General features: G+C 36.8%; 2 protein-coding genes across 6 annotated transcripts; one reads left to right on the top strand and one right to left on the bottom strand.

Moving 5' to 3' along the window:
* Window positions 1-3,597: 3,597 nt before the first annotated feature.
* On the bottom strand, window positions 3,598-7,514 carry LOC126610190 (DNA-repair protein XRCC1). Of its 2 annotated transcripts, none has more exons than XM_050278186.1 (8): window positions 7,368-7,514; window positions 6,751-7,045; window positions 6,460-6,648; window positions 5,851-5,962; window positions 5,504-5,586; window positions 5,272-5,382; window positions 4,931-5,017; window positions 3,598-4,012 (listed from the first exon to the last, which is right to left on the bottom strand). In XM_050278186.1, the coding sequence occupies exons 2-8, from the start codon at window positions 7,000-7,002 to the stop codon at window positions 3,668-3,670; spliced, it is 1,179 nt and encodes a 392-aa protein (XP_050134143.1). In that variant the 5' UTR covers window positions 7,003-7,045; window positions 7,368-7,514; the 3' UTR covers window positions 3,598-3,667. The 2 variants fall into 2 exon arrangements, with proteins under 2 accessions (XP_050134143.1, XP_050134142.1); XM_050278185.1 differs by having other exon boundaries at window positions 7,337-7,511.
* Window positions 7,515-7,755: 241 nt separating this feature from the next.
* LOC126610187 (centromere protein C) lies at window positions 7,756-13,313 on the top strand. 4 transcript variants are annotated; one of them, XM_050278180.1, is made up of 14 exons: window positions 7,756-7,981; window positions 8,349-8,549; window positions 9,253-9,374; window positions 9,457-9,506; window positions 9,593-9,678; window positions 10,343-10,545; window positions 10,630-10,718; window positions 10,803-10,905; window positions 11,041-11,171; window positions 11,315-12,069; window positions 12,159-12,320; window positions 12,407-12,581; window positions 12,687-12,794; window positions 12,949-13,313. In XM_050278180.1, the coding sequence occupies exons 2-14, from the start codon at window positions 8,388-8,390 to the stop codon at window positions 13,074-13,076; spliced, it is 2,274 nt and encodes a 757-aa protein (XP_050134137.1). In that variant the 5' UTR covers window positions 7,756-7,981; window positions 8,349-8,387; the 3' UTR covers window positions 13,077-13,313. The 4 variants fall into 4 exon arrangements, with proteins under 4 accessions (XP_050134137.1, XP_050134135.1, XP_050134138.1 ...); XM_050278178.1 differs by having other exon boundaries at window positions 7,757-7,981; window positions 12,401-12,581; XM_050278181.1 differs by having other exon boundaries at window positions 7,758-7,981; window positions 12,165-12,320.
* Window positions 13,314-15,204: the final 1,891 nt, after the last annotated feature.

The following is a 15,204-nucleotide window of genomic DNA, read 5'->3' as shown; positions in this document are numbered from 1 at the left end:
GACGATTCTCTGACCAAGATTCGTTTGAATCTCATGGAATTTTTCGAAATTCCGATTTGAATTTTCTAGGGTTTTGGTTCTTAAATGTCGAGATTCACTTTTCTCCATTCATATTCATGATCAAAGTTGTATCACAAACTCGCCCTGAGTTTTTTCGACAAAAAAGCCGCCTAAAACGGTGGCGCAGGTTTTCTTCTCCAGCAAGCACACTCAGCAGCACTTGGGATGTTTTCATGGTCCATTGTGCCTTAATTTGGCCCTGGCACTTTGGGCTGCAATAACTGGAAAGAAAAAAAAAATCTTTCTTGGGCTTGCTTGCAGCAGCCCGCTGTAGCTACCTTGCTCGGTTCGCATTGACACTACCCTGTGTGGTTACCATGTCTCCCCTGCGCTGCATCGCACCAAGTCTCAGCCTATATGGCTGCGACACTAGTGCACCATGAAGCACATGATCATTGCTCTTATTGGGCTGCTAATTCCTGCCCACTTTGTTGGGCATGCTTCATGCAGCCTAGAAGGCCTACTGACTTCCTCCATGCAGCTTAGCCCGTGTACTAACCTAACCCATATTTGGTCATGGGCCTCACGAGAATTTTTTTAAGCCTTCTGTGGGCATTGATCCATTCTTGGCCATAGAATTTTTTGCCTTAATTTTTTTAGGCAATATTGGGTTTATATTTTTTCCGAAATTTCCCAATTGGCCCTCCAATAATTATAAACTTTGTGGGTTTATATATCGTAGGCCCTGAAAACCTACACGCATATATTTTTTGCATATTTTTCTATATATATCTGTGTTTGCTTGCAGGAACCTATGAACATGAAGTTCATAAACTTTTTAAAACCCCAAAGTTTTCGAAAAGCATGCATTGAAAACCCGAAGTTTCTTAAAACATACACCCATGAAAACCTTAAGTTTTTTCATGAAATTTAAACCAATACATGTCTAATAGAATCCAAATGTTCTACTCCTATGTGAATGGATTGATTTTGTCTCCATTGCACTAACCACAATCTTGTCCATTTATTTTGTGACAGGGATATGTTGAATTTGAATAAACTTGACTTTACTGCTTTGGAGGTTTGCGGAAGAAACCTATCTCAAGTGGGTCCAAAGCTCCCCCTCACCGCTAAGAATCTTAAAAAATAAATAAAAGCTAAGATGGATAACCCGGTTAGTGAAGCTGAGAAAGTCATTGTCGTGATCTTCATTCGAAGACACATTTATGACACACTGCAAACCGAGTACCTCGCTGAGGAAGATCCACGAGCTTTATTGGTTGCTTTGGCGGATCGTTTCTATCACCAAAGAGACATTTTCTTGCTTGAAGCAAGACACAACTGGCAGCACTTGTGCTTCCAAGACTTTAAGTTTGTGTGAATACAATTATGAAGTTTTCCAAATTCGATCACTTCTCAAGTTTTGTAACGAGGACTTGAACGAAGATGATCTCCTAGAGAAGACCTATTCGACATTCTCTGTGACCAATATCGTCAGGCAGTAACAATATATTGCTCAGAAGTTCACTAAGTTTTCGGATTTGATCTTTATTTTACTTCTTGCTGAAAAACAAAATTAGATCTTGATGATGAATCATCAAGCTTGACCTATTGGAGTGACCACTGTGCCTCAACCACACAATAGCGAGAATCGATGCTGGAACTGTCATTCTAGGCGTGGTAGGCGCGGCTAGAAGCCGTCCAACCAAGGTCAATAGAGCCAAGGCTCATCTAAGGGAGGAAACCAAGCCCAAAAGCATTCTAACCTCGCTCTCAAGGCCTCGAACTTCAAGAATAAGGGCAAAGCACCTACACCATGGATGCGGACATGTGCTACTGTTGTGGTTCGAATGACCATTGGTCTTGTGTTTGCCGAGCTCCTCCCAAGGTCGTAGGTGAGTATCATTCTTGTCGTAAAGAATTTTGAATCAAACTTTGCTCAAGTGGATGAACCGGACAATACAAAAATAGAGGTTTCTGACTTTCAGAAGGAAGTTGTCCCAATGGAAGATTAGATTCTTAGACATGACACATTTGGCTGAATTTTACCTCTTGGGATCGAATTCCACTATGTGGCCAAATTTTACCCTTGCAGCTGCCTTGCACAATCCTGGCCTATAAGAAAAGGTTTAATTTGGCAGAGCCAACAAGGGTAGTAGGTTAGAGTGAGTTTGAGCAAACTGGTGGTGTTGGAACGGGGAGGGAAGAAGGCATAGCAGCAGTGGAGGTCATAAAAACAGGTAGAGGATTGTGAGGCAGATGTAAGAGAAATATGGCTGATGCCTTGTGATATATTACTTCTCGAGGTTCATTGATTGAATTACCAATACAATATATAGGAGATTCTAACCTTTTTTATCAGTAAACCAAGTTAAAATTAACAACTACAGTCACCAAACTAAAACTTGCTTTTTGTTTAGGATGCTCACTTTAAATACAATATTATAAAAAAGGGTAATGCCAGGGAGATCAAATTTGCAAACCAAATGATATGTCATCAATAGAAAATAACCAGACTAATTAACACTTAAATAATAATCCAATCATCAACGTCCATATTATTTGGTTTACAAAATTTGGTTTAGAAATTTGGTCTCCTTAGCATTACGCTTTTAAAAAATGATTAACAAAATTGAGTAGAGAGTATGAGCAAACCCTCAATATCCCTAACTGACAGAAATCGCAAAGATTTTGATGTGGGGTTTAAGTGGAGAAGGTTGGGGGGGGGGGGGTGTATGTACTATGTAGAGTGTGAGGTGTAGGGATAATATTGGGAAGTAAGTGGAATGTATTAAGATAAATTTTAATTTCAAAAGTAAATGTGATGTGTATTAAGCATATGAAGTGTAGTCAACAAAAAGTGAGATGTATTTAAAACAAGATGTAGGTTTCCTTGTTCTCAAAGAATTATTTTTACCTATTTGGTATGGTTTAATTATTTAATTAGGCTTGTATTTTGTTGTCTATAGAGAAAATCATAAATGTTTGTTGTTTTAAAATTAATCAATAAGCTTATTGCTTAGTTGACCTCATCTATTTTTTTTAACACATTTACCTTCCTTGGTTCTCTCTCTTTTATTTTATTTTTTATTACAAGTGATGTTTTATTAAAGGGACATAGAAGGGTTTGAACTTAGAACGCAGTGGGTTGAAGAGGAAGCTCCTAACCAAGTTGGAAATGATAATGTGGAAAATCTATGCACAGGATGGTGGGTACCTATCTGAATTTTCATCTAAGATTAGCAACATTCAGTATTATAAGCTTCTAAATATGCATTTTGGTGATTAATGGCTTGTTTCGAAGTGCTTTTAACATGATTAAATTTTTTTTTGGTACAAGTGCTTTTGAGTTTTGAGTTCCGAAGGCTCTTGAAGTGCATTTTGAAAGAAGCACCAATTATACGCTTCTTACATGAAGCACTTCAAGTGCTTTTTAAGATTTACTTGCATTTTTACTAAGATTGGTTCCAAAAACACTTTCATTAAAAACGATTTCAGTCATTTTAAAAGCATTTTCCAAACACAACCTAAGTTAACGGTTTTGTGCTTCAACCACACAATATAATACAAATTTCTTCAAAGCATTTTATGCACGCGTAAGAAAAGATCCATCCCTTAAGAAAAATTTGCGAAAACTTTACAGTTATTCATCTACATCAGAGATGGTTTAAACAGCATTAGCGATCTTAGAAGCTACATTATTATATGCATGGTCTATTTCCTCCTCTGTCATCTCAATTGTATCATCACTGTCGTATCCTGCTGCACCACTGCATATACCTTCAGTTTTCCCAGTGTTCCTCTCTTGTCTTTCCACCTTTGGTTTTTTCTTTGAGGACTCATCACCAAAACCATTAAGTTCCGCCTCGTAAATTTGTTTACAGTCCACAGCCTGTTTGCAGAGATCTTCCTTGGATACTGCCGCAGAGTTATTTCCGATGCCCTCGAGCTTTGCCAACTCTTCGACTACACGAGGGATGAAATTCCACTGCTCAGTTATTTTCCGGACATCCTGCGAAGCACAAACAAATTCATCAAACAGAAATTGGATTCGAGGATGAAGCAACATTGTTTTATCTAGTCACAAATGCCATCATTGAACTTGCAACGGAATATTGGAAAGAATCAATGGGTATCTGTTGAAGAAATTAAACGATATAGTATTGTCACTTCTTAATAAGATCAATCATCATGTAACAGGATGACCGCAAATCCTATTTCAACCAGGATGTTGTCAAGTTCAAGCTCTAACAAGGCTAACAAGAGTCAGTTTCAGGAAAAGCAGAAATGCCGAATGTGAGTGTGCCCAGCTTTGAATGATCTAATGATCAAGTCAATTCCTATGGATCCCATATTTAAAGAAAAAAAATGTCCCTGTTTAATGGTTTTCCCATTTTCAGTGGACTGAATCGAGCATGGCCCAAATTATGTATACATGAGCACAAGCTGTCTTTACAAAATAAATGCAGACATAGTGGGCTAAAAAAAGAAAGGTATAAGGAACTTGTGATTGGTTTTAATCAAGAAAATATAGGATAGTGATCACCATTGTAAAAGTCATATATATTAGAGAGAAAATATATGAAGTATTTGTCACTCTTGTGAAATTAAAAACGATTGTTGTGCATACGGAGATCAAAATTCGTAAAATGAATACCTCATTGATTGTTTCAATATCAGATAATGTGATTCAACAAAGATGTCACTGCCTACAAATGGCGAAGGGAAACAATTTGATATGTGTTTCTGGCAGGATCCAAACCCCCAAATTACATGTTCACTTTCCATGTACCTCCGACACTGGTTCTAAATTAATTTCCTATTCCCTTTCTATTTCCACACGAGTGGGTGGAGGGGGAAGGGACTGAAGTATACAAGAAAAAAGTTTAGCACTAGTTCAAAAGGACAAAGTGAGTTTCTGTAGGGATACCTGTTTTTGTTCAAGAAATTCTATTGCATCTTGTAAACAAGTTAAAATCCCTTCAGCTGCTATTTGCTTTATCTCATCTGGCTCTGGCTGTAAGAGGTAGAAGAACAGAATAAAGATCAGATTTATCCAGAACATCAGGAAAGTCTCGTATACAATTGAAAGAGGAAAATAAATTAATAAATATCCTACACCTCTCAACCACTACTCTATCAGTGGGTCGAGAGAAGACGTTATTTCTAAGATGGACATCTATAAATGACAATTGTGAGTCCGCAAAATTCAGTGGCTGTAAAAACAAACATGTGCTAACACACACACACAAATAGTAGAATGCCAATAACCTTTTCTTCTTGACTCTCCAGCCACGATATTGTCTTATTCAAATCATCAACTGCCCACTTCTTCACTTTAGAAGGAGAAAAGCACTCTTTAACAGTATTAGAAGCTTTTATCTGCCACATATATACACAAGAAACCGACATTGGTATATTAAATGTCCACTGGCATCAAAACTACAAAAAATTGAAAAAGTAAAATCAGACACATTTTATCATTAAACTAGTCAAGACATACCTTTGAAGTTGCTGGGGCAGTTGGTTTCAATGGTGTTTCTCCATCTTGCTTCTTAGATTTACTAGGTCGGGATACTTTTTTGTCTGCAGACAGTCACTAGAGCATTGATTAGCTATAAATGCAACAACAATATGAATCTAAGACCAAATAGTGACCAACTAAATTATCCTAACTGAGTTTTTGAAAAATTAAACTCAACATGAGGTATTAAAACTGTAGTAACAAATTAAAATTAAATTAAAAATAAATTAAATATTAAGACAAGAATACTTTTTGTTGTACAGAATTATCAAACCTAGCAGATATTCTTGCTCAAAAAGTTAGAATTCCACTAAACATTCTTACACCTTGGCTGTTTTGATGGGAAACACTGCTTTTACGCCAGGGTTTTCCAGCATTCATAAGGTAACTTTCAATATCGACAAGCTTCTTGTGGGCGTAACATTCTGATATCCAATCCTAATATGAACAAAATTGACACCTTTAAATAACCACAAAGTATAAATTATCATTCAGATAACAATTGCTGAAGCATCAGCATTGAGTGTGATTATAGAAAATTAATTTGCTCTATTCTCGTGAAATGGACTTGTATTTAGTATAAGAGCGCATATGACAAGCTAATGAATCTATACCAACAGAACTGAGCAAGTAGTGACTTTAGTGCAGCTTGCGGAAACAAAGAAGAACCAACAAAACCAGTCAATGGCTGAAGACAAATTATCATTTTGGACAAGATATTAATACTACAGAAATAAATAATCAGTGCATCTCATATACCATAGAAGTTTTACTTTAGTTTGGCTTTATGAAATACGAAATAATCTCTTAATTTATTGTAGCCTGCCTTAAATAACAAACCATCTCAATTGACTAAAAAGAATGCATTTATACAGAATAAAAAATGCATACAACACACAAGTCAATAATCTATTTTTGAAAGAAAAATTAGAAACCTTTGAAACTATAGTTCCACAATCTGCCTCAACTTGTCGAAACTTTGGGGTGTTTGGAAATGCACAAACTAAGAGAGTGCAATCTGAACTCCAGTCAGGCTGATATTCCGCTCCCATTTCCAAAGCCTGTGACCGCAAATTGCTGCGCTCAGGATTAACAAACCCAGACAGCACAAACACTACTCCTTCCTGGTCACATAAGAGTTATGATATTACCCTCACATTGTCAAGTCAAAAGACAAACAGAACAATGCAGCTTGATAAATCTCATTATTCCACACTATCTAGTACCATGAGTTTGGAAAAGTTTGCAGTTCCGGAACTGGATGCAGAAGATTTCTTGATGTCCTTAGAAGGCGTACCCCCGCGTCCCCTGGCTACCCCTGGCTTTCCTTCCTCATTGCTTTCTTCACCTTCAGCAGCCCCAGTTAATTTCTTTTCAGGAGACTCACTCTCATTGTCTCTTGAACTAATCCACGAAGGAAGGCTTCGCTTCCCGGCCTTATCAGAACCATTACCCTGGCTCCCTTTCGAATGAGACATTTTTACAAGCAATTTAAACCCCCAAATTGCTTCCAATCAACAGCTATACAAAATTGACAGCAACCCAGTTAGGATAATGGAAAAACATCACAGTTTCCACAAGCTCCACCGTGATAATATATATATATATACCTATAATTGGTAACATGTTCATGTGATATTTATACCATCACAGGCCAACAAATATAATTCAAAAAATTAAAATAACAATTAAGTATAAAAGTTACAATCATGACAGTTCATGCAGTAAGAGACAGCAGCAAATCAATCAGAATTCCCAAATCAAATCAAAATACAGAGAGAGAGAGAGATGAAATTGGGAGAAAGTTAAAACCCTAGTTGCAGGAAGAGAGTAATTGGAGAACCGTTGGCTTCTCTTTCACTTGGGGGCCCTGGAATTGCTTCCAATTCCGTACAGAAATTGGGTTTTGCTTCGATTTTCCTCAGCTGCTTTCTCCTGCCAAAGAGGGGTGGCGTGGCCGAGTGGTGGCCTCTAGTGAGGAGCGCACGGTCAAAACGCATAACTTGAAGGGCACATCTGCAAAATAATAAAGTACAAGGGTTAAAAGTTCACTGTCCTCTTTTTCGCTGTCCCCTCCCTGTACCATGCTCGTGTGGTGACACGTTCAACAGTCTAAATGTTTCTGTTACGTCGGGACAGGTGTCATCAACGGAAGCAAGTGATATGGAGGAGACAGATGAAAGCGGGACACGAGATTCATACCTCCGATGCAACTCCCGCTCAAGATCCAAAACGATGTCAATCTCTCAAAATTTCAAAACTCAAATCCTCCTCGCCTCTTCCGTCTCGCAGACCCCTCGAGAACGACACAGACGGTAAATCTCCTCCGTCGTTTTCCTCCTCTCGCCTCCGTCGTCGCCCTCCTCTGGCCTCCGTCGTCTCCCTCCTCCTCTCTCCTTCTCTCTGGAATCGATCGATCTTTTCGAAGAGGATAAACAGATCTGAAATGGTGTTTAGGTACGCAGCTTGTTTGCACTTTTGTTTTCTATTTTTTTACTAAGTTTTTTTTTCCCATTTCTGAAATCAATTCTTGCTATTTATTCTGGGTATTTGCTGTAATTTGTGTTCACTTAGTATTAGAAGCGAAATAAATTGTTAATTTCGACCACAATTACAAGGGTTTAGGGTTTCTGAGAGCTCGGGTTTAAGGATTTGGTAAATTTTAATTAAGAACTTTGTAGGATTTAGCTGCTTAGTTTGTTTAAAGTTAATTTGTGGTGGAGTGTTATGGCTTTGATTATTGCTGGTGTAGCAAAATGCCATTTAATTAAATTACCCAAAACAAGCCCTAAACCCCTGTATTTTGTCTCTTTATTTCTCATAGGGCTCTCCTTTCGGAAAATTGAAATGTGAGAGGGAAAAGATGAATGACGCTTGGAACTCCGATCCAGTGGATCCGCTGCAGGGTTTCACAGGCCTCGCCCTCTTCCACCAGAGCTGCAAGGCTATTCCAGACAGTTCAACTTCCATTCCATTTGATTTCGACCGCGACCTCCAAGCCATCCATTCCCAGTTCAACTCCACGGTACTTGCTAACACTACTCTACCCTCCAAAATATAAATTTTAATTCAATTTTTATTTTGGGTGAAATGTTTCCAGTTTAATGAAATTTCTGCTTACTGTAAGTTTGTTACTTTATATCGGGTAAATATTGTTTTCTTTAATTTTTCGAAATTTTGTTGCAAGGTTTTTTTATTTTTTTAAATTTATGACCCAGAAAGTGTAGGATTAGTAATTTCATTTTTGTTTGGAATCTTGTATTTTGTTTTTATTATCTAGTTGATTGAGCTCAGTTTGACTATTTTGGTGTGGGTGCTTAATTGAAGCCTATATTTCTGTTGGTTGCTGAGAAAACTAATGGAAAATGTATAAATATATTTTTGGCACTTTGTTTTGAATTGGAATTTGAGAAGCTGAAAATCTTACCCGAGTTTGATTTTCTTTTCAGTTTTTGGGATACCTTGGAAAGCTCATAATATTATTTATTTTATTTTATGATTGCTTTTGTTAAAATTCAAGAAGCATACTGAGAACCAATTAATTTTTTATTACTGAACTTATAGCTTTGTATAATGCAAAACTGGTTCTATAAGTATGTTCTCAATGTAATTTTTTGGGTTCAAGTTTCGTCTCAAATGAAGTCTTTCTGTATCTGATCTCTTGCACAATGGAATTCTATCAGTGGGTGGAAAGCATTCATAGTTAATTCTTTCTGGTGCTTTTTCAGGCCTCACAAGTTAAACTTGTAGATCAGGTAAAAAACATTTTAAGTGATACTTCAAAAACTCTGAAGTCTGGTAATCCACAAGCAACAAAACAGAAAAGTGAAGGTGTTCCTGAAAAGGCTAGGTAAAGTGTATGGCTGGTGCTTTCATTTCCTTAAGTACTTTTTATAGATACAGGTTGATATTTTATTATATTCATTTTGCAGTCAACCTAATATGAGTTTGCTACTGCCTTTTGACATCAATGGGCTTGAGAGTAAGTTGCACTCCCTCTGTGTTCCTGAATTTTTAATACAAACCCTTGTGCAACTGTAATTTTAATGCTTTCTGATTGGTGCACAGACGCTAGAAATGGAAAAGAGAATTTCAGGGGTGGTGCTGCATTGGTTGCAGATCAGCAAGCTATCCATATCCGACTCAAGCCAATGGTACTTACTCACACAATCTCCTTCTCATTTTTGACCCGCTTACTTATTCTACTATATCAAATAAAAATTTTTGGTTTACTTTTATTTCTGCTTAGCCTCAGTTTATCTTAGGTTAATATTGTTCTTCTTAACATGCTACCTTTTCCAGTATATTTATTCCTTAAATTTATAACTGGGAAAACGAATGACAAGTAGATAAAAGCATATTAATGTGGGTTTTTTGACAATTTGTTTGAACCTTGTAATTGGGTAGTCTGAAAATTGTTTCATAGCTTTGGCAATTTTAATCTTGGGAAAGCCCACAGCATACTATTTTTTTTATTTATCTTTTTATTTATGATTCATTTATAAAACCGAGCGCAATGGCGTTCTGGGATTCATATAGCCGACCCCACTTAGTGGGAAAAGGCTTTGTTGTTGTTGTTGTTGTTATCTTTTTATTTATGATTAGGTTTGCTAAATTTAAAAAGGTGAATTTATACCTTAACATCTCGCATACAGTGGGGAACAGACTCTATTAGTATGTTCTCGTTATAGGGTTAATTTTTGTCTTCAATAAAACCTATTTATATGTAATTGATGTTATACATGTAATGCAATCACTTGTACACTGCATTTCAATCACAGAAGAAATAAAAGTTAATTCTTACGGTGCTTTTTTCAGGCCTCACAACATAGTCCAAGTAAACCTAAAGATCAAGTGGAAAACATTGTAAGTGGTACTTCAGAAATTCTGGAGCCTGGTAATCGACAGGCATTGAAACAGAAAAATAAAGTTGTTCCCGGAAAGGCTGCGGAAAGTCCCCGACAGAGAAGACCAGCCTTGGGTCTTAAACGTGCTCGGTTTTCTATGATGCCTGATTCCAGGTAAAGCATATGGTTGATGCTTCATTTTATTAAGAAGTACTTTTACCTCTTTTACAGATAGAGGTTGATGTTTGTTACGTGCAGTCAACATGATACGAGCTTGCTACCACCTTTTGATGCCCAAAAATATACAGACCCAGAAGAATTGTTCAAGGAACTTGAAAAATATGAGAGTAAGTTTCACCCCGGTTGTATTTCGTAATCTTTGCAAATCCTAGTCGAACTGTAAAATTTATTGCTTTTTGATTCTTACACAGATGCTAAAAAAGAATTAGAGAAATTGAAGGGTGGTGCTATATTGGATGCATACAAGCACAATCCATCCCCAATTAAACGGACCCGTCGGCCATCGATTCTGAGGTAATAATAAATTTTATTTAATGGCCATAAGGTAAATTTTTTCATCTATTTGTTCATTATGCCTGCATTAGTATATAGCATGCTTTTTTCTTTTTTTTTTTTGGGATTAAGATAGCATTGTTTTTTATGATGCAGAAAGCGGGCTAAGCACAAGCATTCCTATCCGCTGATGGATTTTGAAAGTGGTGAGAATGGTAGTCCACTGAATCATAGCACACGAATAAAACCTAACGAAAATGTTGCATGGGAGGAGATGGATTTAGCTGGTAAGAAAATCCTGTTAAAAAGGTCTTTTAATATCTACCGTAGATCAAGAAAGATCTTTGCGTAGTATGCATATACATACATTTTTCACTTCCCATCCCCTTATTATTCATTCCTAGGGGCATGATAACTGTGACCGTTACAGGTTCATTAGCTGAGGAAGTGAATGTTGGAGATTTTGATGAACTGCTGTCTCTAAGTACTGAATGTCTAGAAGGTGATGGGGCGGTCACTCATGTACAGAAGTGTTTGAGGATGAAACCAATTGAACCAGAGAAATCTGACGTCCCAGAATTGCAAGGTATCCCTAAGGGTGACTGTTTGACAGACATAGATAATTTGTTAAAAGGGTTAATCAGTTCAACAGGTGTGAAGCATAGAAAGCGGGCAGAAGGGTCTATTCATTTTGCATCTCCAAAACCACCAAAAAGCCCTTTTACTTCAATTCTGGATTTGCATAAGAGAATTTTACATTCAAGTCCATCAAGCGATCCATTTTCAGCTCATGGTATCGATCAGTTGCCAGTGCCAAATCCTTCATCAGTTGAGAACCGAAACAAACAATCTGAGCTGGTTGACATGAGAGAGCAGATTACCGTTTCTAATGCGTTGAAGTCCCCTTTCATTGAACAAGACAGTATTGAAGTTGCAGTGATAGGTGGTTCATCTGATGTGGATCTTAACGAATTCAGTTATGCATCGAAAAGATCTGTGAGTGAAGATTCAAGTAAACATGATGCGAGAATTGATTTTGGCTCAAGTGGATCTCATGTTGGCCTTGAGGATAACATTGGAGGGAGTAACATGCATAAAAGGGTTATAAATGATACATCACATAGCCCTGGTGCCAATACGGATGCTTGGGACAATGGGGACAAGGGAGACAATGACGGGGATGAGGTCTGTTGACCTTTTGGCTTCTTTTTTTTTTACATTTTTTGTTTATGGAATTGTACATTTTTTCTGATTTTGTGATGCTTTGTGACAAGATACAGGTCGAAAATGAACATGAGGAAGCAGTGGCTAGTGCGGAGCCTGTACTGAATGTGGCAGATTCAACTTTAGGAAAGGCAGGCAACACTCTGAATGACAATATGCACCCTGATGCTGATACTGATAATAGGGACAATGTGGCTAATGATGGGGACGAGGTCTGTTTGCCCTTTTGGCTTGTTTATATTTATTTTTGGAGTTGTAAACATTTGCTGATTTTCCGATGTATTATGACAAGACCCAGGTGGAAGACAAACATGAGGAAGCAGTGGCTGGTGAGGAGCCTGAACTTAACGTGGCAGACTCAACTATGGAGAATACAAGCAGCGCTCTGAATGAAAATATACAGATCAAAGAAAACTCACGCCCACGGATAAAACGGAAGAGCAGAGAAGTTTCTAGAAGGAAAAGTCTAGCAGGTGTGTACTCGTGCATATGTGCCAACATACAAATATCCACTTCTGCTGCTGCTTCTTTACTGCTATTGTTAATATTCATTTTCCGTTTGAATATCAACTTCTTAGGGGCTGGTACAACGTGGCAATCTGGTGTAAGGCGAAGCACGAGGATCAAGACAAGACCCTTGGAGTATTGGAAAGGGGAGCGGCTGTTATATGGACGTATACACGACAGTGAGTATTTTGTTTTGACAGTCAAAATGCTCTTTGCTTTCATTTTTATAATTACTAGCCCTCTCGCGTGTATCTGATTGCCGTTTCACTTTCTATTACACATAAGAAATCCACGAGCAAAACAAGTTAATCATACTCATACTGGATGTTGCAGGTTTGGTTACAGTAATTGGGATTAAGTACGCCTCTCCAGAAAAGGATAATGGAAGAGGTCCTCTGAAGGTGAAGTCATTCGTCTCTGACGAATACAAAGAGCTTGTCGAGCTGGCAGCTTTGCATTGACATGGCCGATCACTTAAGAATACAAGATTTGAGATATGTAATGGCGATTCTTATTCGCTCCATCCCTGCAAACTTTTTTTCGTTTAAAGAAGTATTTGTCGAAGCGGATGCCCTGTCTTATGAGTAAACTGGAAAGATTATTATTGTAGGAGTAACCATGGCTGCCTTTTGGTACAACCTTACTCCATGACGATCAACATATGAAGAGTCATACTCGTTACCCTTTTTATCTTCAAATGCCATTTGTTTCATACTTTTATGGGGTTTTCGTAACGCGTATGGAAGGGTAATTTGGTAATTTTGTCGGTGCCCACGAAGTTGTTTACATTTCGTCTTGCCCCTCTAACTTGGAGCTGCTAACAAAAATGGCAGCAAAGGTTTTGATATTTTGTGATGGGACATGATATGATCAACCACGCAGTTTAGGAAAGTAAGGAAAGGTGATCTAACTTGTAGAGCTTAATGCATGTTTAATGAACATTGGACATTCAGTCTGTGGACTGTGGTTCCAATGCTTAATTTTAATGGCGTCACAAAAAACAAGTCTCGTTTGGTTTTAAATTAGATAACTCGTCATATTTAGGAGACGCTAAAAGAGTAAATAAAGAGAATTTATCCACTATCAAGATGGAAAAATATTTTTTCATCACAAAATCGTATGACTGGACGGGATAAGTTTCTTTTATGCCTACTCCGATTTAATCCCCATCAAAAGGAAAAATCATTCACTAGAATCACTATTATCTTCACGCACTTGCTAAATTATATGAGTTGTATAGTTGAGTTCAATCACTAGAATCACTAAGTCCCGGCCGTGCAGTCATTCTCCTATGTTAGAGTGCTTTTATAGGAAGTAATAACATTGCTAAATCATAAGTAGTTCCTAAAAAGCACTCTAAAATAGGATAATGACTATTTATAAGTACAATATGATTTTCTAAAATATACCGTTACTAAATCATAAGTACTTCCTACAAAACACTCTAAATTAGTAGAATGACTATCTAGCACTTAGTACCATTTGACAATTAAATATGTCATTAGATGCCTCTATGACTGTCAAATGATGATAATATTAAGAGAAATTTTATTTGAATTTATATAACCTTTTTGTATATCCAACTTACTCTCTACACCCATATTATTTTTAATTCAAGAATTAATCTCTTTCAACCCAATTTTTTTATTTAAATTACCCTCACAAAGCCAATTCAAAATGTAAATTTATCTTTACACCCATTTAGAAAATAAAAACCCAAATTGAATAATTTGGTGAAGTTTCTGCTTGTTTATGGGAACGAAAGCTTTGTGGAGTTCGAGTTCTGTGGACAAGTTGAATAATTTGGTGAAATTTCTACTTATTTATGAATCTTCCATATACTAATAATAGTTTTTCTTTTTGGTTTCCCCTTCGGATTTTATGGCTTGAACTTGACGAACACTTCTATTGTTGAGAAGACTAGATGTGTGGTAATGGCAAAAAGGTTAAAACAAACTTCAAATCAGTTAAAAATATATCCAGAAAAAATATTAGGGTTTTTTTTTGGTCGGAAATAAAAGAATATTAGGTTGAAAAGGGAAAATTCTCCAGCTCCATCCTCATTTACTCAATGCCATTGCTACTCCTCTGTATACTTCTCCACATCTAATTAAAAAAAAAAAAAATAGAAAGAAGAAATAATAAGATTTCCTTCATAATGTTTGGGAGGGGAGGCTTTGCCACCATATACACTACGAAACCCAAAAATTCATCTTTTCAACTCTAAAAAAATTGAAATCAACTGAATTTTTTTATTTTTCATTTTTGCATAAATTAATTGATACCTTAATTAGAGGATTCAAAACTTCAAAATCATCCTCAATCGGTAAAAGAAAAGTTTGTTTTCTCTATGAGAGCTATTAGAGTTTTAGCCGAAATGAAGCAGGATAAAATTAAATACTGCATGATATTATGGTTTAATTATTGAGTGTGGGTTTATTGATAAATTTTAGTTTTATTATTAATTTCATCTTGTATTTGATGGTAATCATTGCAATGGGGGTAAAAAAGATAATTTATATTTAAAATTTAAGGTTGGTGTAGAAAGAGGCTATAGAGTTTAAATAAAAACCTCTAATACTAAGTACT

Source organism: Malus sylvestris, chromosome 17, assembly GCF_916048215.2.
Source record: "Malus sylvestris chromosome 17, drMalSylv7.2, whole genome shotgun sequence".
NCBI classification, from domain to species: domain Eukaryota; kingdom Viridiplantae; phylum Streptophyta; class Magnoliopsida; order Rosales; family Rosaceae; genus Malus; species Malus sylvestris.
The sequence above is the reverse complement of the archived record's forward strand: the minus strand, read 5'-3'. Positions and strand labels throughout refer to the sequence as shown.